The 27,006-nt window shown below is 42.1% G+C and overlaps 1 protein-coding gene across 1 annotated transcript in view; it reads left to right on the forward strand.

The window, feature by feature from the left end:
* The window catches only part of MAP3K15 (mitogen-activated protein kinase kinase kinase 15), a 136,545-nt gene that overhangs the window by 96,740 nt on the left and 12,799 nt on the right, over positions 1 to 27,006 (forward strand). The window contains exons 12-18 of the mRNA XM_061137496.1: positions 5,263 to 5,312; positions 7,386 to 7,481; positions 12,618 to 12,705; positions 14,477 to 14,610; positions 16,584 to 16,711; positions 19,869 to 19,999; positions 20,193 to 20,298. Coding sequence (XP_060993479.1) covers positions 5,263 to 5,312; positions 7,386 to 7,481; positions 12,618 to 12,705; positions 14,477 to 14,610; positions 16,584 to 16,711; positions 19,869 to 19,999; positions 20,193 to 20,298 — 733 coding nt within the window. The remainder of the gene's footprint in view (positions 1 to 5,262; positions 5,313 to 7,385; positions 7,482 to 12,617; positions 12,706 to 14,476; positions 14,611 to 16,583; positions 16,712 to 19,868; positions 20,000 to 20,192; positions 20,299 to 27,006) is intronic.

Raw genomic sequence — 27,006 nt, forward strand, 5'->3', positions numbered from 1 at the left:
CCTTATCCCTCAATAACCAAAAGTTTATTTTCTACATATGTAACTCTATTTGTTTGGTAAATAGTTCATTTGTAGCCTGTTTTTATATTCCACATGAGTGATACATATTTGTCTTTCTCTGTCTGACTGACTTCACTCAGTATTACTTATCTCTAGGTCCATATTGCTGCAAATGGCATTATTTCATTCTTTTTACTGGCTGAGTAGTATTCCACTGTATATATGTACCACATCTTCTTTATTCATCCCTCTGTTGATGAACGTTTAGGTGGCTTCCGTGTCCTAGATATGATAAACAGTGCTGCAGTGAACATTGGGGTGTATGTGTCTTTTATTTTTAATTTTTTAAAAAAAATTATGTATTTTTGTCTGTACCGGGTTTTCATTGCTGTACATGGGCTTTCTCTAGTTGCAGCAAGCAGGGGCTGCTCTGTAGTTGTGGTCTTCAGGCTTTGCATTGCAGTGGCTTCTCTTGTTGTGGACCATGGGCTCTAGGGCATGTGGGCTTTGGTAGTGGCGGCTTGAAGGCTCTAGAGCGCATGCTTAGTAGTTGTGGTGTGGCCCAGTTACCCCAGGGCATGCAGAATCCTCCTGTATCATGGATCGAATCCATGTCCCCTACGTTGGCAGGCAGATTCTTAACCACTGAACCACCTGGGAAGTCTGCATGTATCTTTTTGAATTGCGTTCTCCAGATATATGCCCAGTAGTGGACTGCTGGATCATATGGTAGCTTTAGTTTTAGTTTCTTAAGGAACCTCCATACTGTTCTCTGTAGTGGCTATACCAAGTTACATTCCCACCAACACTGTGGCAAGGGCAAGGTTCCCTTTTCTCCACACCCTCTCCAGCACTTATTGTTTGTAAATTTTTTGATGATGGCCATTCCAACAGGGTGTGGACACCTCATTACTTTGACAAGTATTAATAGTTACGAAAAAAGCTGATCCTATTAAAGGGAATCTTCAGACTTTTAGAGCAAAAAGGTTTTGTTCTCGTGGAATTCTATAATGGTTGCAAGTCTTTAATGGAACTTTCCATTGGTACATATAACATCTCACTAGTTGTAAATGTTTTGCTTTGTTTGTACATAGTCTGTAATAAGAAATGGAAAGAACTATATAAGCAGCAAATGCTAGTTTTCCTTGACTGATGAAATGTTTTGCACAGTGCTTGGTAGTTGTCAGAGCAAATGTCTGAGAGAAATATAAATTGCCTTTTTTCTTTGAGAGGAAGGCTTTGCTTTTGCTTTCATTTACATTTTTGAAATTCTGCAAATTGTAAAAGCAAGCAGATTAGTCCAGAGTGAAATGATACTTCTCTACATGGATTTGCAGTTTTTCCCAGTGGGCTATGGGTGGTGGGAAGCGATTGCACACAGGCACACATTCACCTGCAGACAGCACCGCTGTACCATGAGATGAAGCTCTGGTTCATCGGCCAAGGATTCAGAAACTTAGGCTGGTGAATGTTTAACTAGCAGCTCTCCAGGGGATGTGGGAGCAGAGGGCGATTTGTTGTGTTTACTGAGCTCTGTGGTGCAAATACTCCCATCCTGGCCAGTTTCCAGCAACCATGGTCGAGTCACCACACACAGGGTTAGGAGGAGATGTGCAGGATTGGCCTCCCAAGCTGGCGTGAGCTGTGCCCAGCACAGCAATGCAGGGGGGCTGCACAGAGCAAGAACAAATGCAGTGTTTCTCCTTCAGCTCCTCTTGGGCCCGGACAGATGCATCGTGGCCCCATCACTGTCCATACGGGTAGGGCTGCTGGTTTTGGAAAACTCTTTGCAGGGGGGTGCCATTTATACTTATATTAGCCACTGGACATCTTACACAAAAAGTCAGTGCTGTTAAGAACAGCAACAAAGCCTATGCTTTTAACACCAAAAGCTCCCCTCCCCTCTGGGGGTAGGAGGGCAGAGGCTGAGTCAGCTCCTAGGGGATTCTGAAGGCATCCCTTCTCTGACTTCCCAGCCCCTTTCTCCAGAGCCCACCCTGGCTCTGCCTCCAGTGCGTGCTTATTGGGGGCTTCAGACGCCGTGGAAAGCTAAAATTGTGAGTCTACTTCCTCATCATGGTTTGGTGAAGTATCCCCTCTCAGGAAGGACTAAGATGCTGCCCAGCAGGAGGCTCGGGGCAGGAGGACAGTCACAGCTGTCCTGACTGACCTTCCAGGACCCTGGGTCAGGAGCCATGCACCCAGGGTAGCCGTTGCTTTTGGGTCGACAGGAGTGACTGGGAACAGGGGTGTGAGGGGGGTTTCTGGGCTGCTGCTGAGGTTCTGTCTCTTGGTGTAGATGCTGGTTACAGTGGGTGTTCATTTTGCGGAAATTTGTTGAGATGATCACTGTACCCTTTTCTGAATGTATGTTGTATTTCAGCTTAAGAGTTTAATCATAATTTTAAAAACCCTCGTAGTGACCTTGTTGATATTCCCAGATCATTACTGGAACCTGTGACTTTCCAGATAAAGCTCAAACTTATTTTTAAGGTTTTTTTTTTCTTTTAATGTGGACCATTTTTAAAGTCTTTATTGAGTTTGTTACAATATTGCTTCTGTTTTATGTTTTGTTTTTATGGCCCTGAGGCCTGTGGGATCTTTTTTTTAAATTTATTTATTTTAATTGGAGGATCTTAACTCCCTAATCAGGAATTGAACCCACACTCCCTTGCATTGGAAGGTGAAGTCTTAACCGCTGGACGGCTATGGAAGTCCCCCGAATTCAAACTCTTTTCCCAGGTGTCAAGCACCTATATAACCCTGCCCCTCCTTGCTCCTCCTCCCCCTCCCTGACCCTCAGCCCAGCCAGAGCTTCATCCACCATTGCACGGGCCAAAGCTGGCCCTGTAGGGGTTCACATGTGCACTTCTGTTATCTTTCTCCCTCCCCGGAATTCATTCAACCCAAGTTCTAACTTCTGCAAAGGTGTCTCTAAGCACACTTCCCCTTCTTGCACTGAATGTCTGTTGGCTACCCAAAAGTCTGTATCATGTACAAAGAACATCCTGTCTCATTTATCCACTTCCCTAAGTGTCTACCCAACTGCTGGCAAGTCTGTGCTTGACTTCTATATTTTTATATCCATAGACCTACAAAGCAGGAACCCCCTCCAATGCCTGTTGCTAATGATATGAAGGGAAAGATGGGAGGTCTGTGTGGTTTACTTCTTAACCAGTAAATCTTCCTCCCAAATCAAGAAGTTCCCTAAAGCTACCCAGAGTATACCTGCCATCTGGGAGTACTTTGAAAACTTGCGTGACTGAGCTTTCTGTACACATGCGGCTTCTTGCCGGTGTATGTGGGTCAGACAAGGTTCTCCCGAATCTGCCAGGGCTCCTATTTCTGTACCTGAATCCAGAGCAGACTCCTATTCTCCACCACTACTCTCTTTGAGTGACTCAGAGCACACCTCTCCTTTGAAATACACGCAGGCTTTCTATTCAGATAGCTCTGTGATTGGCTTTCAAGTTTTCATCCACGTTCACAGATCTCAGTGATTCTCACACACGGTGGCGGCTCAAATCCTAATGATGGCCTCCAGAGGCCTGCGTGATCTTCCGAGCCTCCTCTCTCACTCCCCTCCAGTCTCACTCCCCTCTGTGCTGGTCCCCAAACATGCCAAGCACACTGCTGCCTCAGGGCCTTTGCACTTACTGTTTCCTCTGCCTGGAACTGGCCCTCCACTTATCTGAACGGTTCATTCTCTCACCCGCTTTAGCTTTCTGCTTGAAAAATCATGACTTCTTGCCCCACCTTACTGGCCTTTGCTGTGTTATTTGTCTTCATAGCACTTTTCACCCTCCACCAAGTTCTTCACTTACAATTTGATTTATTGCCTATCTATCTCCCCTCACTTGAATGTAAGCCCCATGAGGACAGTGGTTTTGTCATTGCCTGTCATGGTACATACCAGGGCTGGTACGTTGCATGGAGTGTAGTAGGTGCTTCATCAAGATGTCTAAACTGTGCTTCTCCCATTGGGAACTGTTCTCCCAGCTGTGCCTGTTGCTATTGCTCTAGGACAGCAGGAAACTTGTCCCCTGACCGCTTGTGGCTGTCCTCCTGGACAATATACTCATTCATTTGCCTCTCACTTCTCTGTGAGGCTTTGCTGGTCATTTAAGCCAGGAGTCCCCAACCTCTGGGATTTAATGCCTGATGATCTGAGGTGGAGCTGATGTAATAATAATAGAAATAAAGTGCACAATCAAAGTAATGAGCTTGAATCATCCCCATACCATCCCTCCCACCCCAATCATGGGGGGGAAAATGTCTCCCATGAAATGGGTCCCTGGTGCCAAAAAGGTTGGGGACCACTGCTTTATGGCATTCCTCAGGCTAACCAAATATATTTTCCTAGTTAAAATGGTTCTCTGTTGTATTGCTGTGGTAACCTGTGACTCTTCTAAATCTGAGAATTCAGACATTCTTTCTGAGGCTCACCTTTGTGTAAAGTTTAAGGGCAAGGGGTGTTGGTGGAGGAAGAGGACAGAGTTGTATATGTATTTCTTAAGTGTTTCTTGTACAGATTGAAATCCCAGTTAGTCTTTGTATTAATCATGGCAGGTTAGATACTACCAAATATCCCCCAAATGGAAACTAGCCCCCCAAATAGCAGTTTATCTATGATGATAAAAGTTTGTCTGTGCCTCGTGTCATGTCTGGGCTTGAAGGGCTCCCATTGCATCTGATAGTGGATGGGGAAAGAGAACGGAGAGGAGAGGATTACTGTGGAGGTTTTGTGAGCCAGGCCCACAGGTGGCACACTCTTGTTCACATCCCATTGGTCAGAACTCCATCATATGACCACACCTAGCCACATAGGAAGCTGGGAAGTGTAGTCTAGCCAGGTACCCGGGGGAAAAAGAGATTGAATGATACTGTCTGGTGTCTGCCACATTCTTGCCTCTCCAAACATTTTTGTCAGTCATTCAACTTGGATGGGCTGTTCCCAAACTTCTCTTAGAGTTTTCCTGGTGTGTTGACAGAAAATGAAAGGCCACTCACTGTGTACGTACAGTGTGCCTATTGTTTCTGTTTCAAATTTAGATTGTTCTGAACTGGATTAGAGATACAAATGAATTTTTACAATATGGAAAATGTTTCTCGTGTTCCACCTTATGCAAACCACTTTGCTTTAAGTGCTAAATTCTACTGAAAGTAAAAATTAGCAGAAGTGATTCACCATACAATGAGACCAAAAATGATTCTTTACATGGAAAAGGTCAAAATACTGACTTTTGTCCTTGAATCTTGCAGAAACAAATTCATGAATGGAATTTTACAGCTTCTTCCATTAGAGGAATAAGGTAAGAGCATAAGAGAAATGTCATTATTGTTTTAATACAAATAATGATGTTTTTATCACCTTAATGTTTCCATTTAGTTATAATATGTGATGTTCTCATTTTCAACAGAATCCAAAATAGACTTTTCTCAGGTGTCGCCCTGCCCAAACTTGTTTATAATGTGCTGCTAGTAATGGCTTCTTGGCTTGTTATAGCTGAGCAGCTGCTTTTGTATCCAACAGAAAAAACTCTCTTGTCTCAAACTGATTTTAAAAAATGAAGTTATGTGTGTAGAGAGAGAGAAAGTGTTTCTTCTTTAAACCAATGATGTTCAAGTGCTCAGAGACCCCCAGAGCTGCAGCTGGGAGTTACATGGTAACTGGGCTCTCCTGGGCAGAGTAATGGAGCCAAGGGCATTGCTATTAGCAGGTGGGTAGGGCGGTATATTCTTGGGAAAGGTCTGCCACTTGCTATTTGGTTCAGGAGTGGTGGCCATTTGGGTCTGAACTGTGTGGCTGCACTCTGAATCTGACCCTGCCAGCCCACCCAAGGGTGGGAGCAGCTCTGGAGTAGATGTGAGTTCTAATCCCTCTTGCTGTTTGACCTTGAGAAAAATCACTCAACCTCTCTGGGTTTCAGTACCTTCATAGTTTCTCTGATCCTGAGATCACAGGCCACTGAATGAATCCCTGTTATACCTCTAGATGTAGCATGATCTTTTCCTAGACATTGTTGTTGTTAGGTCTCCAAGTTGTGTCCCACTCTTCTGCAACCCCATGGACTGTAGCCCACCAGGATCCTCTGTTGGTGGGGTTTCCCAGGCAAGAATACTGGAGTGGGTTGCCATTTTCTTTTCCAGGGGATCTTCCCGACCCAGGGGTCAAACCCGCATCTCCTTCATTGGCAGGCAGGAGTAGTATTTATCTCACTTTTAAAGGGAGAGAAATCATTGAAGAACAGAGTCATGTGTTTGAATGACACTGCTCAGAAAATTTAAGATAATTCAAAAAGTGTTGAACATTCCCAAAAATGTACTACTCAGAAACTAAGTTGTATGTTAACATACAGTCAAGAACCTTCTGTTTGTACCATCTCATAGAGATACCTCTTGCTGCCATTTCAACCATCAACAGGGATGTATGTGCAAAGGGCTTGGGGTGAACCAAACCCTGGAACCAATGTGACATGAAGAGCATGTGTTGAGCGTTCCCAATGCTATCCAAATAACTGTGGTAGTTCCTTTAAAGATTGGTTTTCGAAAGTTACTCATGTATAACCTAGTTCTGATTCACTTTGAATCACCCTGTACTATTAATTGTGTCTACTTGTTGTCATGTATTCCATAACATGTAAGGTATGGTCAAAGAAGCTATGACTTCAGGAAGAGATGAATTAGAAAGAGTAAGATAAAGTGGCCTCATTTATTCAAAGGGCTAATCATAGAAGGGAATCTAGCCTTTTGCAGTCTTTGGCACAGTGCAGGTAAAGGACTTTCTAGCTATGAAACCCATCAAGAGATGGACTATAATAATTTTCTGTCATTGGGGATTCCAGGCACAGTGAACTTTGCCTGTTTGAGAAGCTGTAGAGTCAGATCCAGGCCTTTGGTGTGGATATGGACCAGATATCTAAAGGCCTTTCTTGAGCAAAGTGGTCATGTTTATTTCCATTTGCTTTATGTGACCACAGATGCTATGCCATTTTTCAAGTCCAGAAATTTCTTTGATACCATAATAAATTATCTTATAGGTACCTTTTTATGACCTTATAAACTCTTGAAGATAGAGACCATATTTTATTCCCCTTCTTCCTTCCCATATGCTTTGCTTAGCACTGAATATATAGTAAGTTCTTAAAGCATAATAAAGTCTGTCAATGAATACAGACTCAAACATAAGCAAGATTAAATGCCCCTCTGATTTAAATTTCATGGAGAAATTGGAGTCATTTTGGTGTGGGGGAGATTTGTTAAAATAGTAATGAAACTTTCAGATTTGTAAACTGGAAAAAAAGCTGTTACTAGATTTTTCTCCAACAATTTAAATTGATATCAAACTATATAAATAAGCTTTCTTGTGTTTTGAAATTTTATAGCATATCCAAGTTTGACGAACGGTGTTGTTTTCTTTACGTCCATGATAATTCTGATGACTTTCAAATCTACTTTTCCACTGAAAACCAGTGCAGTAGGTGAGTTTTAATCTGATTCATATATTTTCAGTCTGATAATGGTGGATGACTTTTAATGGATCTCCGTTGTGAAAAATATTTGCTACACTGCTTTCCCTGAAGTTTTACCTTATGGGAAATAATTTTTACAGCTTTATTGAGATGTAATTCAAATAGCATGCAATTTTCTCATTTTAAATTGTACAATTTCATATATTTTTAATATAATCACAGTTCTGCAGCCATCACCGTAGTCTAATTTCGGAATATTTTCATCACCCTAGAAGAAACCTAGTATCCGTTAACAGTCTCTGCCCATTTTCTCTCAACTTAAACCTCCAATCTCAGTCCTGTACAGACACTGAATCTACTTTCTGTCTTTATGAATTTGCCTATTCTTGATGTTTCATATATATATAAAATCATGTAATACATGAGCTCTTGTGACTGACATCCTCCATTTTTCATAAAGTTTTCAAGTGTCATCCATGTTATAACATGATTCAGAACTTCATTCCTTTTTGTGGCTGAATAATATTCCATTGTCTGGATATATTTGATTTGTCTGTTCATCACTTGAAAGGCATTTGGATTATTTTCATTTTTTGGCTATTGCAAATAATGCTGTCATGAACATTCACATGCAGGTTTTCCTGTGAACTTAACATTTTAATTTCTCTTGGAGTCAAATTACTGGGTCTTACAGTAATTCTGTATTTAACTTTGAGGAACAGCCAGACTGTTTTCCCAGTTGACATTCCCATCAGCAATGTATGGGGGTTCCAATTTCACCACATCCTCCCAATCCTTGTCATTGTCTGTCCTTTTTGCTGCAGTCCATGGGGTCGCAAAGAGTCAGACATGACTGAGTGACTGAACTGAACAACTGATAATACTGAGCATCTTTTCAGGGTCTTATTAGCCATTTATGTGTCTTCTTTGGAGAACTATCTACTCAAATTCTTTGCCAAATTAAAACAATTTTTTAACTTTTTATTTTGGAACATATTCGAACCTATAAGAATGGTTCAAAAAATAGTACAAAGAATTTCCATATTTCACTAAGAACATCCCAGTGTTAACCATTTGTGACCACATTTGTTTTACATTCTCTCTATAGACAGATGACTCTTTTGTTCTGAACTGTTGAAGAGTAAGTTGTAGACATGATGATCCATCACCTCTCAGTACTTGAGTGTATGTTTCTCTAAACACAAGAACATTCGATTATGTAATCACAGTACTATTATCAGAACAGGAAATAAAAATTGATGTGGTGCTGTCATTTATAAACCTTATCCAAATTTTATATATTGTCCCACTGATGTCCTTTATAGTGAAACAAAAAAATATTTTTTCTCTGGCTCATGATCTGATCCAGGATCACATGGGAACATTTAGCTGTCACATCTGCATAGTCCCCTTCAAAGACTACAGACAGTTTATCTTATACGATCCTTCAGTTAGGGTTAGTTTGCTGTTCCCCCATGAATATATTAATGTTTTACATTTGGGGCGGGAATACCATGGATGTGATGCCGTATCCTACTCACTATATCACATTGGGAAGCATCCAATATCTTTGTCTCATTACTGGTGACATTAAGTTGGCTCACCTGGCGAAAGTTTGACAAATTTCTCTGAACTTTGCCCATCTTTAATTGGGTGGTTGGTATTTTTGTTAATGAGTTTTAAGAGTTCCTTTTACATTCTGGATACAAGGCCCTTATCAGATGTATGAATTGTCAGTGTTTCCTCCCATTCTGTGGGTTGTCTTTTTACTCTGCTGATGGTGTCATTTGCAGCATGAAAGTTTTAAATTTTGTGGCAGTCCAATCTATTTTTTCTTTTGTCATTTGTGCTTTTGATGTAATATCTAAGAGGGCTTTGCCTAACCCAAGATTTTCTCTGGTATTTGTTTTCTTCGAAGGGTTTTATAATTTTAGCTCTAATATTTAGGTCTCTGATCCATTTTGAGGTTTCTTTTTATATGGTATGAGGTAGAGGGTTCAACTTCAATCTTCTACATGTGGATATGTGGTTATCTCAATACTGTTTGTTGAAAAGACTGTTTCTTCTTCCATTGAATGGTGTTGGCACTTTTTAAAAAAATTAGTTGACCATAAATGTAAACATTTATTTCTGGACTTTCACTTGTGTTCCATTGATCTGTATGTCTATCCTTATGATGCTCCCACATTTTCTTGATTATTGTAGTATTGTAATAAGTTGTAAAATCAGAAAATGTGAGTCCTCCAATTTGGTTCTGTTTCTCATAGTCATATTAACTGTTGCTGGTACTTCCATTTCTGTGTGAATCTTAGGATCAGCTTGTTAATTTCTTCAGGAAAGGTCGCTAGGGTTTTGGCAGGTATTACCCTGGATATGTAGATCAATTTGAGAGGCTTTGCCATCCTAACCATATTAAGTCTTCCATCCATACCTTTTCTTTCTGTTTAGGTTGTCTTTCTTTTAACAATTTTTGTTGTTTCAATGTATAAGTCTTATACTTTTTGGTTAAATATATATATATATATGTATCTTATTTTTGATACTATTATAAGTGGAGTTTTTCAAATTTCATTTTCAGATTGTTCATTGCTGGTGTATAGAAATACACTTGATTCTTGTATATTGATTTAGTGTCCTACAAATTGGCATTCACTTATTAGTTCTAATAGTTTTTATTGAATTCCTTAGGATTTCCTGTACACACGATCATGTCATCTGCAGAGAACGATAGTTAAGAGTTCTTCCTTTCCAACCTGGATGCCTTTTTTCTTTCTTCTTGCCAAATTGTCCCGACTAGACTCTTTGGTGTAATGTTGAGTAGAAGTGGTGAGAGAGGACATCCTTGACTTATTCCTGAACTTAGGAGGAAAGCATCTAGTCTTTCACCATTAAGCATGATATTACTGGTACGTTTTTCATAGATAAGCTTTATCAGGTTGAGGAAGAGTCCTTTATTCATAGTTTGTTGAGAGCTTGCCTCATGTAATTTGAGAACGTTTTAATTCAGTGTGTCTCAGATAGTTATTATCACAACATATTTAGAAATCAGACAAAATATCAGCCCAGGGAATCCTTGGGTCACAGTTTTCAACTTAGAGTTGGAAAATGCTGTCAAATGTCACGTAGAACATCCTTTTACTCCAAAGTTTAACTTCCTGACTCTCATTCTGTCCCCAGTGCCTTTTCTTGCCATGTGTTTAAATTGTTTTTTAATTGAGATGTCACATACTTACAAGTGAAGTGCATACAGTGTGTTAAGTGTATCAGCACCCCGAGCAGGTGCCCCATGCCCCTTCCTAGTCATTAAACCCATTCCCAGTGGTAGTTATTTTTATTTCTATCATCAATAGTTAGTTTTGCCTGTTCTTAAACTTCAAATAAATGAAATCATAAAGTAGGTACTCTTCTTTCTCACTTCTTTCTCTGTGATTTCAGCCATGTTGTATTAGTTCATCTTTTTTTTTCGCTTTGTAGTGTTCCACTGTGAATATATGTGACAGTTTATCTGTTCTAGTGAACATTTGAATTATTTCCAATTTGGAGCCATTATCATCAAAACTGCTGTGAACACCTTTGTGCATGCCTTTTGGTGAACATATTCATTGATTTCTGTACAGTATGTACTTATTAATGGAGTTACTGGATTATGGGGGAGGTTTATATTCAGCTTTGGTGGATACTGCCAGTACTTTTCCAAAGTGGTCATATCAATTTATACTCCCACCAGTTATGTATGAGGGTTCCAGTTGTTCCATGTTCTCAACATTTGACCCTGTTTTTTCAATGTTATTCTGTTGAGTGCATACCATATGTTTCCTAAGAAGCCTGACTTATCATGTTTCCCAGCTTTCAAAGATGAGAAGAAGTGGAGATGGGATGTGTTAGAGAGAAGAACATTTTAATGTTTTGTAGAAATTACCTTAAAGTCTGCAATATTCTTCCCTGCTACCCTAAGAGAGAATACTGAATACAGACCTTCTGAGGCAAGTCACTTGTATGCAAAGAAACAACTACACAAGTTTAGGGAGTGGCTGATGTGGCTCAGCCAGCGTTTGTGAGGAAGATCTATGGGTTAGAGTTGATATTAAGCTTAGTCTACATGAACAGAATGATGAGGTTGTCTTATGCATTTCCTTCTCACCCTCCCCTTATGCAGGACCTTATTTGTCACTAAGAGCTAGAGTGTTGGCAACTTGGGAGGTGATGGTCCCACTATCCTTCGTGCTCATGCTCAGGTTCTCAGTTGTGTCACAACTCTTTTACAACCCCATGGACTATAGCCTGCCAGGTTCCTCTGTCCATGGATTTCCTAGGCAAGAATACTAGAGTGGGTTGCCATTTCCTCCTCCAGGGGACTTTCCTGACCCAAGGATCAAGCCCATGTCTCCTGTTTAGCAGACAGATTCTTTATCACTGAGCCACCTAGCAAGCCCCACCCCCCACCCCCGGCAATATCCTCAGTGCTGATTAAATCAGCCCTGAAACACTTGTCTCAGGGCCAGACTTGAAGAAGAATATAACACAGGGATACCTTTGAGGAATTACCAGTTAATGAAATGATTTATAAACAAGTACTAGGGGAAACACTGAGGGCACAAGAAGGAAAGACTTACAAGGACAAGATAGAATTATGTGTTGGGTTGGCCAAAAAGTTTCTTCCAGTTTTTTTTTTCCCCCATGAGATGCTATGGAAAAGCCTGAACAAATTGTTTGGCCAACCCAATACCTATCTAATGGGCAGTTATGCACAAAAGAGACTAATTCTAAGCAGTCTGTCAATGGGACCCCCATAAAAGAAGTCTTAGTTCAATATAAGTGAAGCATTTCTCATCGAGTTCACTGAAGTATGGGTTGCCTTGTGAGGTAATGAGTTCTCTGACACTGGGGGTATTCAAGTATCAATGAGCCACCCAGTTGGTGGGGATGCTGCATAGAGGGGATTCCCATATCATATGGATATTTAAACTAGATTAGATAGCCATGTCAGAAAAGTACCATGTCAGTTCAAGGGGTAGAGTGATTGCTCTATAACTTGTAAAAGCTTGGTTTATATTTAATCACAGTTTAATGTAATAAGGCTAAGTTTGAGGTAAGGAATAGGAACGATCATAGTTAACAGCATCTTTGTGATGTTTGGTGTTCTAGGTTTTGCTGTTTGGTCAAAGAGATGATAACCAATGGAGTGGGCAGCACAGTGGAGCTGGAGGGAGAGACTGATGGGGATACCTTAGAGGTGAGTCGCAGAAGACCTAGAACATGGAAAAAGTTATTTGTTGTGCTTTTGATACTTAAAGAAAATGTCCCATTTTTGGTGTGAAAGTTCTTTGTGTGTATTTTTAAGTAATCATTCATGAACAAGCTAGCAGCCACTTTTCATGACTGTCAGAGATTAAATTTAATGCATCTCTATAGAAAAACCTCATTACTTTGGGACCCCATCAACCAGAATGTGTAAGAAAAATCTGACATGGACTAGACTAAAATTCCCTTTGGTGTACAACTGACAGAAAAGCTTTTTCTATGCTAATTAATAATATTTGTAAAACCACAAGAGAAATAGTTGGACAACTAGAAGCAGACTTTAGTTATATCTACTGCATATATTAAATATAATGATATTAATGTTCAGAAATTAATGTTAATTTCTTAATATTAAGAAAATAATTTTCTGAAAGGATCATCGTAAGCTTTTTTTGGACAGCATAGTGATGGTTCACAGATACAACACCACTACACATGTGTTTAAATCCTGCACAATTTGTCAGACTTACCACTAATTCAGGTCCATGTAATTTAGTGAGTTTTAATTATAGTTTCAAGTGAGCTGAAATTAGTTCTTTGAGGTTTCTTTCAGAAAATATCAAAGGGATTCATTTTCATAATTGAGTCAGGTACTCGAATTCTTAGCTTAGAATCAAAGTTAGTTGTAAAAACGAACTGAGTGATGCCCTTTGAAGGTAACAAATGTGGGGGCAGAGGAAGGTGGGAGATAAAAGCCTGTTATGAATGTCTGGTTGTCTGGCTGATGTCTGGTTAAATCAGACAGTGTTGGGACCCACTAGTAATTGTAATTGTCGTGCACATCCCTAGACATGGATGGGAAGGGACATGTATGCATGTCCCATGCACTTCTGTAAGGAGGCATGGTGGGGTGTAGAAAATAACAGAAAGAATGCCTGACTACTTCTGCTTTAAATAAATATTGCTCAGCCTGGAGTTCCATTTGTTTTTATCACTGAGAAGAATGAACTGGAATGAAGCTGTACAGTTTTTTGTTAATTTTATTTTTTTGGCTGCACCACGTGGCATGTGGGATCTTGGTTCCCCAACCAGGGATTGAATCCATGCCCCTGGCAGTGGAAGCACGGAGCCCTAACCACTGGACCACCAGCAAAGTCCCATAGGTTTTTTATAATAAGATTGGGGGAATAAAAGAGCAATACCAATGACAGGTGGAATTTTGCAGTATGTGTTTAGTGCTAGATCTGTACCTCTAAAAGCAGGGGTGGGGCAGCATGTGTACTTTGTATGAAATCAATTTTAGTTTTATTTGCCTTCAGTTCTTTTCTGGACTATATAGTAAGTGGTTGCTTTCCTGACAAGTTGATAGAGATCATGCAGGAAGGCACCTGTTTGTGGTACTCAACATGCTTAGAAGCATTTTTATTTTATTTGTCTTTTTAAAAAAATTTAATTTTTTCTTGGAGTATAGTTGCTTAGAAGTATTTTTTAAATTGCAGCATTAAAGTGGGGAGAGATCTCCAACAGGTCAGCCCACCAAGTTACACATGAGCTATAGTTTTAAATTTCTTGTATTTCATTTCATAAAACCATATTATGAATATATGAGTAACTGAGAACTCTACTCCTTGCAAGTAATTATTTAGTGAAAAATACTTAAGAAATGTAACCTGCCTGGTACTCAAATAATGTTATTTGTAAATTTTTTTAAAATTGCAGGACAACATGTGGGCTTTTTTATCTCATTGTTTTTTCTTCTATAGTATGAGTATGACCATGATGTGAAAGGTGAGAGAGTGGTGCTGGGGAAGGGCACATATGGAGTCGTGTACGCTGGCAGAGATCTGAGCAATCAAGTGCGAATAGCCATCAAAGAAATTCCAGAGAGAGACAGCAGGCAAGTCGGGGTGGGCCTTCTCCAGCTGCCACCTCCATACCCCAGGTCCCGTGTGCCCCACTGATGGTGCAGAGGAGGGAGTAAGGATGAAAGCTTTCTGTCATCAAAAAATTTCTATTTTTTTTCTCATAAGGGTGATCTGCTTTTGTGCTCTGCATATTGTAAATAGATCAAGAAAATGGAACAACTTCACTTACAGGCATGTGGATCGCAGAGTCACATTTTAAAAGAAGACTGTAGTTTTTTTCCCCACCCATCAGGTAGAAATGAACATTTTTACATTGATATTTGTTTGCCAATATTTTAAAATGTGACTCAGTGCCTTAGTTCCCATTGTAACAATTTTAAATGGCTATTATGTATTCAGATGTATCATTGCAGAAAATGTGGTAAAAAGAAATTTGGTTTTTTGCAATGCAGACTTTTTTCTATACCCTGCCTTTCAACCTCATCCATAGATTTTAGAGTATTTTTTTAACCACTAGTACTAGCAATTTATTTCTCATACTTTTAGAGTGTTAACTAAATGTTTATTCCATTTAAAATTCATACGTCTCCTAATTCTAAACAAGAACGTGTTGACTGTCAAATGTTTTTGTAGAGAACATACACAATAATGACTGTAGTATAAGAAACAATAGCTCCCTGTTCCACAGGCATGCTCTGACCATATCTGCAATGTTGCCTTCAGTGATGGACGCTGATGGATATGTGCAAATATCCCTACAGCCAGGGGCTCAGTAAATTATTTGGGATAGATTAGAAGTGATTTCTAGCTGCTGTAGAACCCTTCATTGGGCTTCCCTGGTAGCTCAGTGGTGAAGAATCCGTCTGCACTGCAGGAGACTCAGGTTTGATCCTGGGTCAGGAAGATCCCCTGGAGGAGGAAATGGCAACCCACTCCAGTATTCTTGCCTGGAGAAATCCATGAACAGAGGAGCCTGGAGGGCTACAGTCCATGGGATCATAAAGAGTTGGACATGACTGAGTGACTAAATGACAACAAGACTCTTCATCATTTATTCTTTTATTTATTCATGTGTTCATCCATTCATTTTTAATGGGATTGAGCATTATGATATTTGAATTATAAGGCAGGATCTGAAATGAACTTGTCCACCTTCTAAGGCTAAGAAGGTTAAATGACTTCTCCAAGGACATGAAGAAACAAGACTAGGATCCAGTGTCTTGAATTCCTCGTCCAGTATTCTGTCTCTTATTTTCACGATGGATGGGGTGTTGCAGTTGTTTGTTGGGAGAAGCTGCTGGCATGAACAAATGGTCTCCTGTGACTTGACTGTAAGATGTAGGGCACTGGGGAGCTCTTGGGATGAGGCAGACAGTTTTAAAGATGTAGTCTGACCTGGGTTTGAAGGTCCTTGTGTGCCGTGTTAAGCAGTGTGGTTTCTGTTGAATATTTATTTATTTCTCTGGCTGCATCAGGTCTTCGTCAGGGCTTGTGGGGTCCTGTGCGCTGTGGCTTTGGATGTGGCATGTGGGCTCCAGAGAGCACAGGTTCAACAGTTGCAGCCTGCAGGCCCAGTTGCCCCGCAGCATGTGGGATCCTAGTTCCCCGACCAGGGATCAAACCCACCTCCCCTGCATTGGAAGGCAGATTCTCAACCACTGGACCATGAGGGAAGTCCCCAGCACTGAGGTCTTTATGTGGACTTTGTGAAGGGAAGTAATATGATGAGGTGTGTGTTTTAGGAAGGAGGATTGTGGCAGCTAGAGAACAGACCAAGGAGGCCAGAGGCTGAGGCTGGGAGGGCCATTAGGTGACTATTGCTGGAGTGAGTCTGCAGAGTAAGACTAGAACAGACAGGAAGCTGAGTAGTCTCCTGGGAGTCCGGGGAGAGAACATTCCTGGAAAGAAGGGATGGCCGGCAGCAGAGCAGGTACTGGCAGGGCACGATGTGGACCCCAAGCCCCAGGGAGCTGGCAGATGACACTAGCTTTGTTTTTGCTCCCAGGTACTCCCAGCCTCTGCACGAGGAGATCGCCCTGCACAAGTACCTCAAGCACCGCAACATCGTTCAGTACCTAGGCTCCGTGTCTGAGGACGGCTACATCAAGATATTTATGGAGCAGGTGCCTGGGGGTGAGTGCTTGCTGGTCTTCTGGTCTCACACCATGAAAATCACTGACAAAAATAAAACACGAACGCCGTTATCCATCCTGCCATTAAAAAGTGACAGATGTGTTAGGTGTGGGAGGACTTTTGTTTCCCCGAGGAGTCAGATGCAGATTTTGCAGTGTCACATAAATAGTCCAGCCCTGATCTGGTGGTTCAGTCATCAAATATTCATTGAGGATCTGCTGCGTGCCAGCTACTGGGCCAAGCACTAGAGACGTAGAGATGAGTAAAGCATAGTCTCTGGCTTTGAGGCCTTCACAGCCTAGGAGTTGAAATATGCTTTGGAAGAGAGGGAACAGAGATGTTCTTAATGACATTGCAAAATAACATGTTGACTGTAAAAGTGAACACCAGTGCTTGATCCACAAAGTCCCCGAAAACTGGCAGTAGTATGCGGGGGTAGGAGTCCCACCCATCTGGAGCCCACCGTCTAGTTTGGGTTGGTCCTTCCATCTGCCAGCTGTGTGACCTCAATTTTCTGTGAATAAATGAATTTTAAAATAAAAGTGTTAATAAGTACTATAATAATTGGAGTAGTAATAATTATGGGAGTCATGACACTATCTCAGTGGCTTGTCGGATTGGGTAAATGAGGTAATGAATGTAAGGCTTTCTACCACACAGAGAGCAAGAACTCAGTAAGTGCTCATTTTAAGAAAATAATGATGAAATTAATAATAATTTGAATGCACATGTAAAAACTTAATCTTGGAATCTATATTCCGTCGTTCATTCAACCCATAGTTATTAACAGCCTGTCATTACATTAAAAGCCTGATTATCTTAAGAGCCAGGCAGTTCAGTTCAGTCGCTCAGTCGTGTCTGACTTTTTGTGACCCCATGGACTGCAGCACGCCAGGCCTCCCTGTCCATCACAAACTCCCGGAGTTTACTCAAACTCATGTCCATTGAGTCGGTGATGCCATCCAGCCATCTCATCCTCTGTCGTCCCCTTCTCCTCCTGCCTTCAACCTTTCCAAGCATCAGGGTCTTTTCCAATGAGTCAGTTCTTCACATCGGGTGACCTAAGTATTGGAGTTTCAGCTTCAGCATCAGTCCTTCCAATGAATATTCAGGACTGATTTCCTTTAGGATGGACTGGTTGGATCTCCTTGCAGTCCAAGGGACTCTCAAGAGTCTTCTCTGACACTGTAGTTCAAAAGCATCAATTCTTCGGGGCTCAGCTTTCTTTACAGTCCAACTCTCACATCTATACATGATTACTGGAAAAGCCATAGCTTTGACTAGATGGACCTTTGTTGGCCAAGTAATGTCTCTGCTTTTTAATATGCTGTCTAGGTTGGTCATAACTTTTCTTCCAAGGAGCAAGCGTCTTTTAATTTCATGGCTACAGTCACCATCTGCAGTGATTTTGGAGCTCCCCAAAATAAAGTCTGTCACTGTTTCCACTGTTTCCCCATCTATTTGCCATGAAGTGATGGGACCAGATGCCATGATCTTACTTTTCTGAATGTTGAGGTTTAAGCCAACTTTTTCACTCTCCTCTTTCACTTTCATCAAGAGGTTCCTTAGTTCCTATTCACTTTCTGCCATGAGGGTGGTATCATCTGCATATCTGAGGTTATTGATATTTCTCCCGGCAATCTTGATTCCAGCTTGTGCTTCATCCAGCCCAGCATTTCTCATGATGTACTCTGCATATAAGTTAAATAAGCAGGGTAACAATATACAGCTTTGACATACTTCTTTCCCAATTTGGAACCAGTCTGTTGTTCCATGTCCAGTTCTAACTGTTGCTTCCTGACCTGCCTACAGATTTCTCAGGAGGCAGGTCAGGTGGTCTGGTATTCCCATCTCTTTAAGAATTTTCCAGAGTTTGTTGTGATACACACAGTCAAAGGCTTTGGCATAGTCAATAAAGCAGAAGTAAATGTTTTTCTGAAACTCTCTTGCTTTTTCGATGATCCAATGGATGATGGCAATTTGATCTCTGGTTCTTCTGCCTTTTCTAAATCCAGCTTGACCATCAGAATAAGACCCAATTTCCCCCTCAGTCAGTCTCTCCCATCAGGAAGCTTCCATAAGCCTCATACCCTTCTCCATCAGTGGGCAGACAGACTGAAAACCACAATCACAGTAAACTAACCAATCTGATTGCTCAGACCACAGCCTTGTCTAACTCAATGAAACTATGAGCCATGCCATTTAGGGCCACCCAGGATGGACAGATCATGGTTGAGAGTTCTGACAAAATGTGGTCCAGTGGAGAACGGAATGGCAAACCACTTCAGTATTCTTGCCTTGAGAACCCCGTGAACAGTACGAAAAGGCTAGATTTTGAGGGTTACATTTAAGATGAAGTGCAGTCTCATCTTCCCTCAAGCTGCTCATAGTCTAAGCAGAGAATCGAAATTGGTGTTCCAGGTATAAGACCTGAGGATGACCACAGAGTTGGAGATAGGTGTGTACCCACCCTTCTGCAGACGGAGAAACTGAGGCATAGCACCGCACTGTGTCAGGGAGATGAGCTGATGCCAAGGGCTTGGGCAGTGAGCTCAGAAACACAGGGTCAGAAGGTGGTGAAGGGAGGTTTTCTTCTGGCCCCAAGGTTCAGTGTTTCATAGTGTAATAGGGGTGTAATATTAAGACAGTCCTGTCCCTGGGACCTGGCCTTGGGAGCTTCTCACATTGAGCACCGAGAGCCCCAGCCTCCTGTGATCTCAGTCCCAGTCTCCCTCAGGGGCCCTTCACTCTGCTCCTGCCCACCTCTGATTTCAGGGTGAGATGTTGGCGCAGGACCTACAGTGTCAGGCCAGCCCTCCAAGTTCAGAGAGCACTACTACATTCTCCTCCCGACTCCCTGCAGCTGAACAGAGCTAAGCCCCAAGGTGGCCTGGCTGAGTTTCAGGGGTCACCAGGGGTTCCTTCCCACCCTCCACCTCTGGTCAGCCTCACGGGCTGGGTCTCGTCCAGTCCCTTCTCTGCTTGCGCATCTGGAAACAGGCCCTAGAGAGGGAGGAAAGACTGTGCACTTAGGCCAGATACAGTGATGTGGGCATGAGGGCTTCCATCAGGTTAGAAACAGCACATTTTATTTCCCTGAACCTGTATACTTGAATCTTCATCACCCTAAGGAGCTTTCTTCTGTGTCTGTTTCCAGGAAGCCTTTCAGCTCTTCTGCGATCAAAGTGGGGGCCGATGAAGGAGCCCACCATCAAATTCTACACCAAGCAGATCCTGGAAGGCCTCAAATACCTGCACGAAAACCAGATTGTGCACAGAGACATCAAGGTACTTGCTTATCTGAGCCTCCGGGGTGTCGCTTTGCATCTCAGATCATGAGAGCTGTGGGCACTGTCAGAGAGGGTGGATTGAGCAGAATCTTGTCTTCCTAGAGATGCATGACCCTTGGTTAAGACCCAAGTCAGTTTTACCTGAGTTTGTTGAACTCTGTCTTTAAGCATTTGATCTTCCTTTCCCAAAGGGTGATAATGTTCTGGTGAACACCTATAGTGGAGTGGTGAAGATCTCTGATTTTGGCACCTCAAAACGTCTTGCAGGAGTGAATCCGTGTACGGAGACTTTTGCTGGTAAGCAGAACAATGCTTGCTGGGGGGTGGCCATCCTGGAGTCAGGCTGCTGGAGCCGCAGTCCTTTGGGAGTTACTCACCGAGCACCTGAGTGCAGCTGGTAGTTGAAGTGGACTACGTGTTGTCCCCAACTTCACAGTGTTTGAGCTCTGTCAGGATGACAGGCTCAGCCATTTGCAGCAACCAGATTGCCTTACTTTCCTCTTTGTCTGCCAAGGTTGAATAGGTGTAGCCCTCTGCTTGAGGTTTTCCAACAAAATGGCAGCATCTTTTTTTAAGTTAATAGCACATTATTCAGAATCGTGAGTGATTCTGAGTAACGGTACCCTTCAGACAACTTATGAGGACATCTTATTGGTCCTTTATAAAACTGGCCTGTTACTTTAGGGAATTCTGGCACCTCGTGCATTGATGTGATGATTTTTCCAAGGGCAGTTGATTCTTCTGGGGAATATGGTATTCTTAGCGGATTTGAACACTTATGTTTTCTTTGCTGTGTGTCAGTGATGGAATCGATTAAGTGTTGCGAGGAACTGGATTCAGAGTGGTAAAAACCTGTCAGCTAGCTTTCCATTTACTCAACCATTGAGTAGAATGATGCTCGAAAGCTGCCTATGGCTTTTTATTATTCCCACTTAAAAGCAAAACAGAATCTTTGATCCTTGAAAAGAAGTACTAATTTTGAATAAGTAAAGGTTTATGGTCCCCAAAGGCATAATGAAAGGATCACAAAGCTCTTGTTTGATGGAATTATGAAAGAGCACTTTACAATATTATCAGTTCAGTCACTCAGTCATGTCTGACTCTTTGCGACCCCATGGACTGCAGCACGCCAGGCTTCCCTGTTCATCACCAACTCCCAGAGCTTGCTCAAACTCATGTCCATCGAGTCGGTGATACCATCCAACCATCTCATCCTCTATCAATATTATACAATATTAAAGCTCCAGTATAAGCTATGAAAGGCAGATGACTGTGTTCTATCCCTATAACATCAAACTGTAGAGTAGACAGACTTTGCCTTAGTTTTGGCAAATAATGTCTCAGTTTTGACAGACTTTTCTTTAACAAGAGAGTTGTTGTGTGTCAGCCACTGGACGCCCACAGTGGAGACTCATTCTCTATCTGAAGAGAACTTCTATGCGTCAGAAGTGACTTCTCAGTTGTAACACCAAGGGAGGTACATGCACCTCAAAATGGGAAACTTTTGAAGACCCCACCAGAATCTCCCAAGAAGTATATTGAATTTTCATTCTTTTCTTTTCTGATAATTATACTTACATATGTATATGTATGTGTATATATATATGCATATTGACAAGTATATATCAGAGAGTATGTATGTATGCATGTATGACTGGCATATTTTTTTTACTAGCCTAATTGAAAATGACTTTTTTTTTCCCTTTTCTTTGGAAGCCACCAGTTAGCTTGGTAATATATAGCAAGAGGGGCTCTGATAGGGCAAGAAGTTATTTAAAGACTTAAAACCCCCAACAATTTATCTCAAAATTACCATCCCCAAGGAGAAAAAAATTCATAAAGAAAACACATGTATAATTCATTATAGCATATCACATTTTCCCAAGTAATTGGCTTGAGGCAGGAATTTTGCATTGCAAAATAATGCAGGGGTGTTTGGGGGATAATAAAGAAGGGGTCTCATTTGGGGTAGGAAATTCCCCTGCATATAATTACTCTTTGCAAAACAGAGCGGTTCTGTAAAGGAATCTCGACTGCCTGGTGCCACAGTCCTATTGGGTGCAGGGGGACATGGTGAGGTGTTTCCACACAAATGCCCAGAGGTTTTTGGAACCTGGAAGGAGAGACAGAGGTTTCACACGACCTTATGGCCTGAAGTGCTCCCCTCCAGTGTTGCTCTGAAGGCTTTTAACCGTAGCTATAAACCAGCTATAACAGGAGGAAGGGCCATTATGACCAGGGTCAGCCCCCTTCACTTTTGGTTTTGCAACAGTTTTATTGAGGTTTAACTCACATATCACTAATGTACCCATTAAAAGTGCACATTACAATTGTTTCTGGTAAATTTTCCAAGTTGTGCGGCCATTGCTGCAAAGCAATTTTTGAGTATTGTCATCACCCCTAAAAAGGTGCCACCTTACAGTCAACCCCAGCCCACCACCGACCTATTCTGTCTTTGTTTATGTAGATTTTCCCACTCTGGAGATTTCTTATAGACAGAAAGATACAGTATGTGGTCCCTTGTACCCAGCTTCTTATGCTTCACAGAATCTTTTTGATGTTCACCCGTGCTGTAGCATGCATTGGTACTTCATTCCTTCTCCGGCTGGATAGTATTCCATTGTATGGATAGACCACATTTTGGTTTGCTTTGTTTTGATTTGTGGCTGCACTGGATCTTCCTTGCAGCAGGCTTTCTTTAGTTTTGGCATGCAGGCTTCTCTTGCTGCAGCACTCGGGCTATAAAGTGTGTGGGCTCAGTAGTTGCAGCATGTGGGATCTTAGTTCCCTGACCAGGATCGAACCTACATTCCCTGCATTGGAAGGTGGATTCTTAACCACTGGGACCACCAAGGAAGTCCCTAGACCACCTTTTGTTTATCCATCTACCAGTTAATGGTCATTGAATTGTTTCCTCTTTTTGGCTGTTGTGAACAATACCGCTGTAAACATTCAGATACAAACCTCTGTGTGGAGATGCATTTTCATTCCTCTCTGCTGGATACCCAGGAGTGGAACTTAGGACAGGAAGTCTCTCCTGATCTCTGGCTGTGAACAGCCTTGGTTCAAAGTCTGGCTCAACCACTTGCTAGCTCTGTGACCTTGGACATGTTACTTAACCTCTCTGTGTCTGAAGTTTCTTCATAAGTAAAACAGAGATGCTCAAAATACTTACCTCAGAGGGTTTTTATGTGGATTAAATTTATTGATATTGGAATGAAGCACTTTAACCACTACCTGGCTCATAGCAAGTAAGGCTGAAGTCTGCGTTAATGAAATAAACGCTCATTTACACTTAGAGCTGGCAGGAGCCTTTGAGAGAATTAGGTTTATGTGCATAACTAACGTGTTGAATCTGTTGGACTCAAAAGAGGTCATTTTAATTTTTGTTTCCCATGGTCTCTTATATCCCGGTCCTTTCCTGTGACTTTTCCAGCCATCCTTAGCTAACAGAAAGAAAGGCCTAATGACACTTGGAGAAGCAAATGCAGTCCAAATCCATTCACTGGAAGGGTTCTGGCTGATACCCAGGCATGTCTTGTTTAATTGTGCTTTGCTTGGCTGCACTTCACAGATACTGCATTTGTTTGTTTGTTTGTTTTTAACAAATTGAAGGTTTGTGGCAGCCTTGCATTGTTAGATGATGGCGAGCATTTTTTAGTGATTGAAGATTATTTAATAAGGTCCGTACATTGTTTTGTTAGATATGATGCTTTGTTGTTGCTGTTTAGTTGCTCAGTCACGTCTGACTCTTTGAGACCTCATGGATCATAGCCCGCCAGGCTTCTCTGTACATGGAATTCTCCAGGCAAGAATACTGTAGTGGGTTGTCATTTCCTTCTCCAGGGGATCTTCCTGACCCAGGGATCAAGCCTGTGTCTCTTGCTGAGCCATCAGGGAAGCCCCAATACAATGCAACTGCACAGTTAATTGACTATAGTATAGTGTGAACATAGCTTTTCCATGTGCTCAGAAGGCAAAAATCTCCTGTGACTCACTGTATTGAGATACTCTCTTGATTGTGGTAGTCTGGAATCGAACCTGCAGAATCTCAGGGTCTGCCTGAGCTCATCCGCACGCTGGTCCCCATGCACAGGGCAGACTCTTCGCCCCTGTCCCTGCTGGTCTGTGGCAGGGCTGCAGGGGTCAGGGTGTCGGCCTAGACTCCCTCCCTCACCTCCTTCCCTTCTTCGCGGCTGTGGGCAGGAGAAAGGGACAGGAAACGTTTTCACTTGATGGGCCCTGTTCTAAGTGGCTGCCTGTGCTCTGAGCCTGGCTGATGGTTGCTGCTAACTCTTTGCTGCCGGCTCCCTCTAAATATAACTCCAGAGTCCTCAGCATGGGCCTGTCCTTCAGCTGACTGTCCCCTGTCCCCTCACCCTGATCTGTTTGTTACCCTAACTACCTCTCTGTCTTTTTCTACTGAGGGAAGCAGGCCCTGGAAGGCTGTCTTTGAGCAGGATTCCCTTTAAAAAGACCCTCAAGCAATATGTCTACAACGAGTTCTACATCTAGTGTCCAGGATTTATGTGCCTTTTACCTGCTGTTAAGAAGGTGTGGTGATCTCCCCCAACCATATGGTCCCTGCTCCGCTGCTCTCAGCTGCTTTTGCACCCATGGGAACCAGTTCTCTGTGCAGTGTCTGCAGGAGACACGTACGTACAGGGCTCTGAGTGGGCCCTATGAGGAGCCCTCACAGGATCTGGGTGTGGAGCTTGTGGTGGCCCGTCCCTCCAGGCCCATCTTTTGGGCAGGACAGCTGGGTAACCCTGGAAAGGGTTGTACTGGAAACTGGAAAGCTGTGCCTTACTTCTCTTTTCACTACTTCATTAATATTAAGTTTTGAAATGTTGGGCTCTAACACTGTCCAGGGGCTTCTAGAAGATGCTGACACGTGTGGCCTCCTTTCAGGTGCACTTGTCTTGAGTGGATGTTGAGTTGCTTGAGTCGCCATGGCCCCACACCCCCACATAAATGGGGACAGCCCTTCCCCACTTATGTAATGGGACAGCATAGACCTCCCAGCACCACTCTCCAAAAAAGTCACTTTCAACCCCCATCCCCACCCCCAGAACAAGGTTTCTGTGGGTCCCCTGGTCACCTTCTTTTGCACCCATGTAGGTACCTGAGGGATCATAGGAAGCCCCCTAAGAGAGCCAGATGTAAGGTGAGCAAAATTTCCAGGATTGCTCCGTTCATTTGCTCCACCATGGCATCTTCACTTGGTTTTCTCCACAAAAGCCAGCCTGTGGTACAGCTCATGGACACCCACAACATGCATGCTGTCCAAAGATGGTCCCTTGACTCTTAGAAACAGTTATGTGGACCCATCTCTGTGTCACTACTGGCTGTGACTGGGTGGTTCCCTATGAACACAGTAATAAGTAAAACAGAGCACCCAGTTTTCTATTACTGCCCTAGGCCTTACAGTTATATGAGAAGTAGTTCCATTATGGCTTTGAAAATTCTTGCATTAGCTGCTCTTAATCAGGCAGCTTTCTCTTCAGTTGTGCTTCTCCTGGATCCATTACTTTGATCAGCAGTGTCATGGTGTGTAGCTCTAAATTTGAAGACCAAAGACTTGGGCTCTAGCTTGAACAATTTCCCTAGCTTCTCTGAGCCTCAGTTTCCTCATATATAAAATGGGAATAACAGTACATCACACCTCTTCTGAGAGTCCTTAATGGAGTTGTGACAGTCAGATAGCCAATGCTACACGGAGATGCTTTGTAGCATGCTTTTGTAGCATGCCATTGAGTGCTAACTGGAAGTCAGATGTTGTGGCCAGAGCCTCCAAGATGGCCTCCAGTCATCCTTACCTCCTGTATTCACAGCCTATTATTCCCCTCCCCTGGATCGCTGCCTGGACTTAGTGAATTGCTTCTAATGAATAGATTAGAATAGAGTGGTGGTGTGTGACCTGGAGGCTAGGTCAGAAAAGGCAGTCTGGCATTTCTCTTGCTTTCTCTTGGATTATACACTCTGGGGGAAGCCATATTTTAAGCCACCCTATGGAGGATTGCAGGTGGTGAGAAACCAAAGCCTCTTCCCAACCCCCACTTGAGCTTGGAAGTAGATCCTTGAGCTCCAGTCTAGCCTTCAGATGGCTGCAGCCTAATGAAGGACCCTGGGCCAGATCTACCCAGCCCAGTTGTTCATAGATTCAAATCCTTAGAAACTGTGTGAGATCATAACTGTTGTTTTATTTATTTATTTTTTATAACTGTTGTTTTAAACTGCTAACCTTTGGGGTAATTTATTATTTTTTTCCTAGCATGAGATGTGTTTTTTTTTTTTTGAGTATAATTGATTTACAGTATTTGGGAGTATAATTGATTTATAATATTGATTACAATATTAGTTTCAAGTATACAGCAAAGTGAATCAGTTTCACATATACGTATATCCACTCTTTTCTTTAGATTCTTTTCCCATATAGACTATTAAAGAGTAATGAGTAGAGTTCCCTGTGCTGTACAGAAGGTCCTTATTAGTTATTTATTTTGTATATAGTAATGTATATATGTCAATCCCAATCTCCAAATTTATCCCTTCCCCACTTCCCCCTGGTAATCATAAGTTTGTTTTCTACTTCTGTTTTGTAAATAAGTTCATTTGCACCTCTGTTTTTAATTCTACGTGTAAGTGATATCATATGATACTTGTCTTTCTCTGACTTACTTCACTCAGTATGACAATCTCTGGGTCCATCCATGTTGCTACAAATGGCATTATTTCATTCTTTCTATGGCTGAGTAATATTCCACTGTGTGTATGTAACACATCTGCTTTATCCATCCCTCTGTTGATGGACATTTAGGTTGCTTCCATGTCCTGGCTATTGTAAATAGCTCTGCAGTGAACATTGGGGTGCATATATCTTTTTGAATTATGGTTGTCTTTGGGTATATGCCCTGAAATGGGATTGCTGAATCATATGGTAGTTCTATGTTTAGTTTTTAAGGAACCTCCATACTGTTCTCCACAGTGACTGCAGCAATTTAC

The sequence above is a fragment of the Dama dama genome, chromosome X (genome assembly GCF_033118175.1).
Source record: "Dama dama isolate Ldn47 chromosome X, ASM3311817v1, whole genome shotgun sequence".
In the NCBI taxonomy this organism is placed as follows: Eukaryota; Metazoa; Chordata; class Mammalia; order Artiodactyla; family Cervidae; genus Dama; species Dama dama.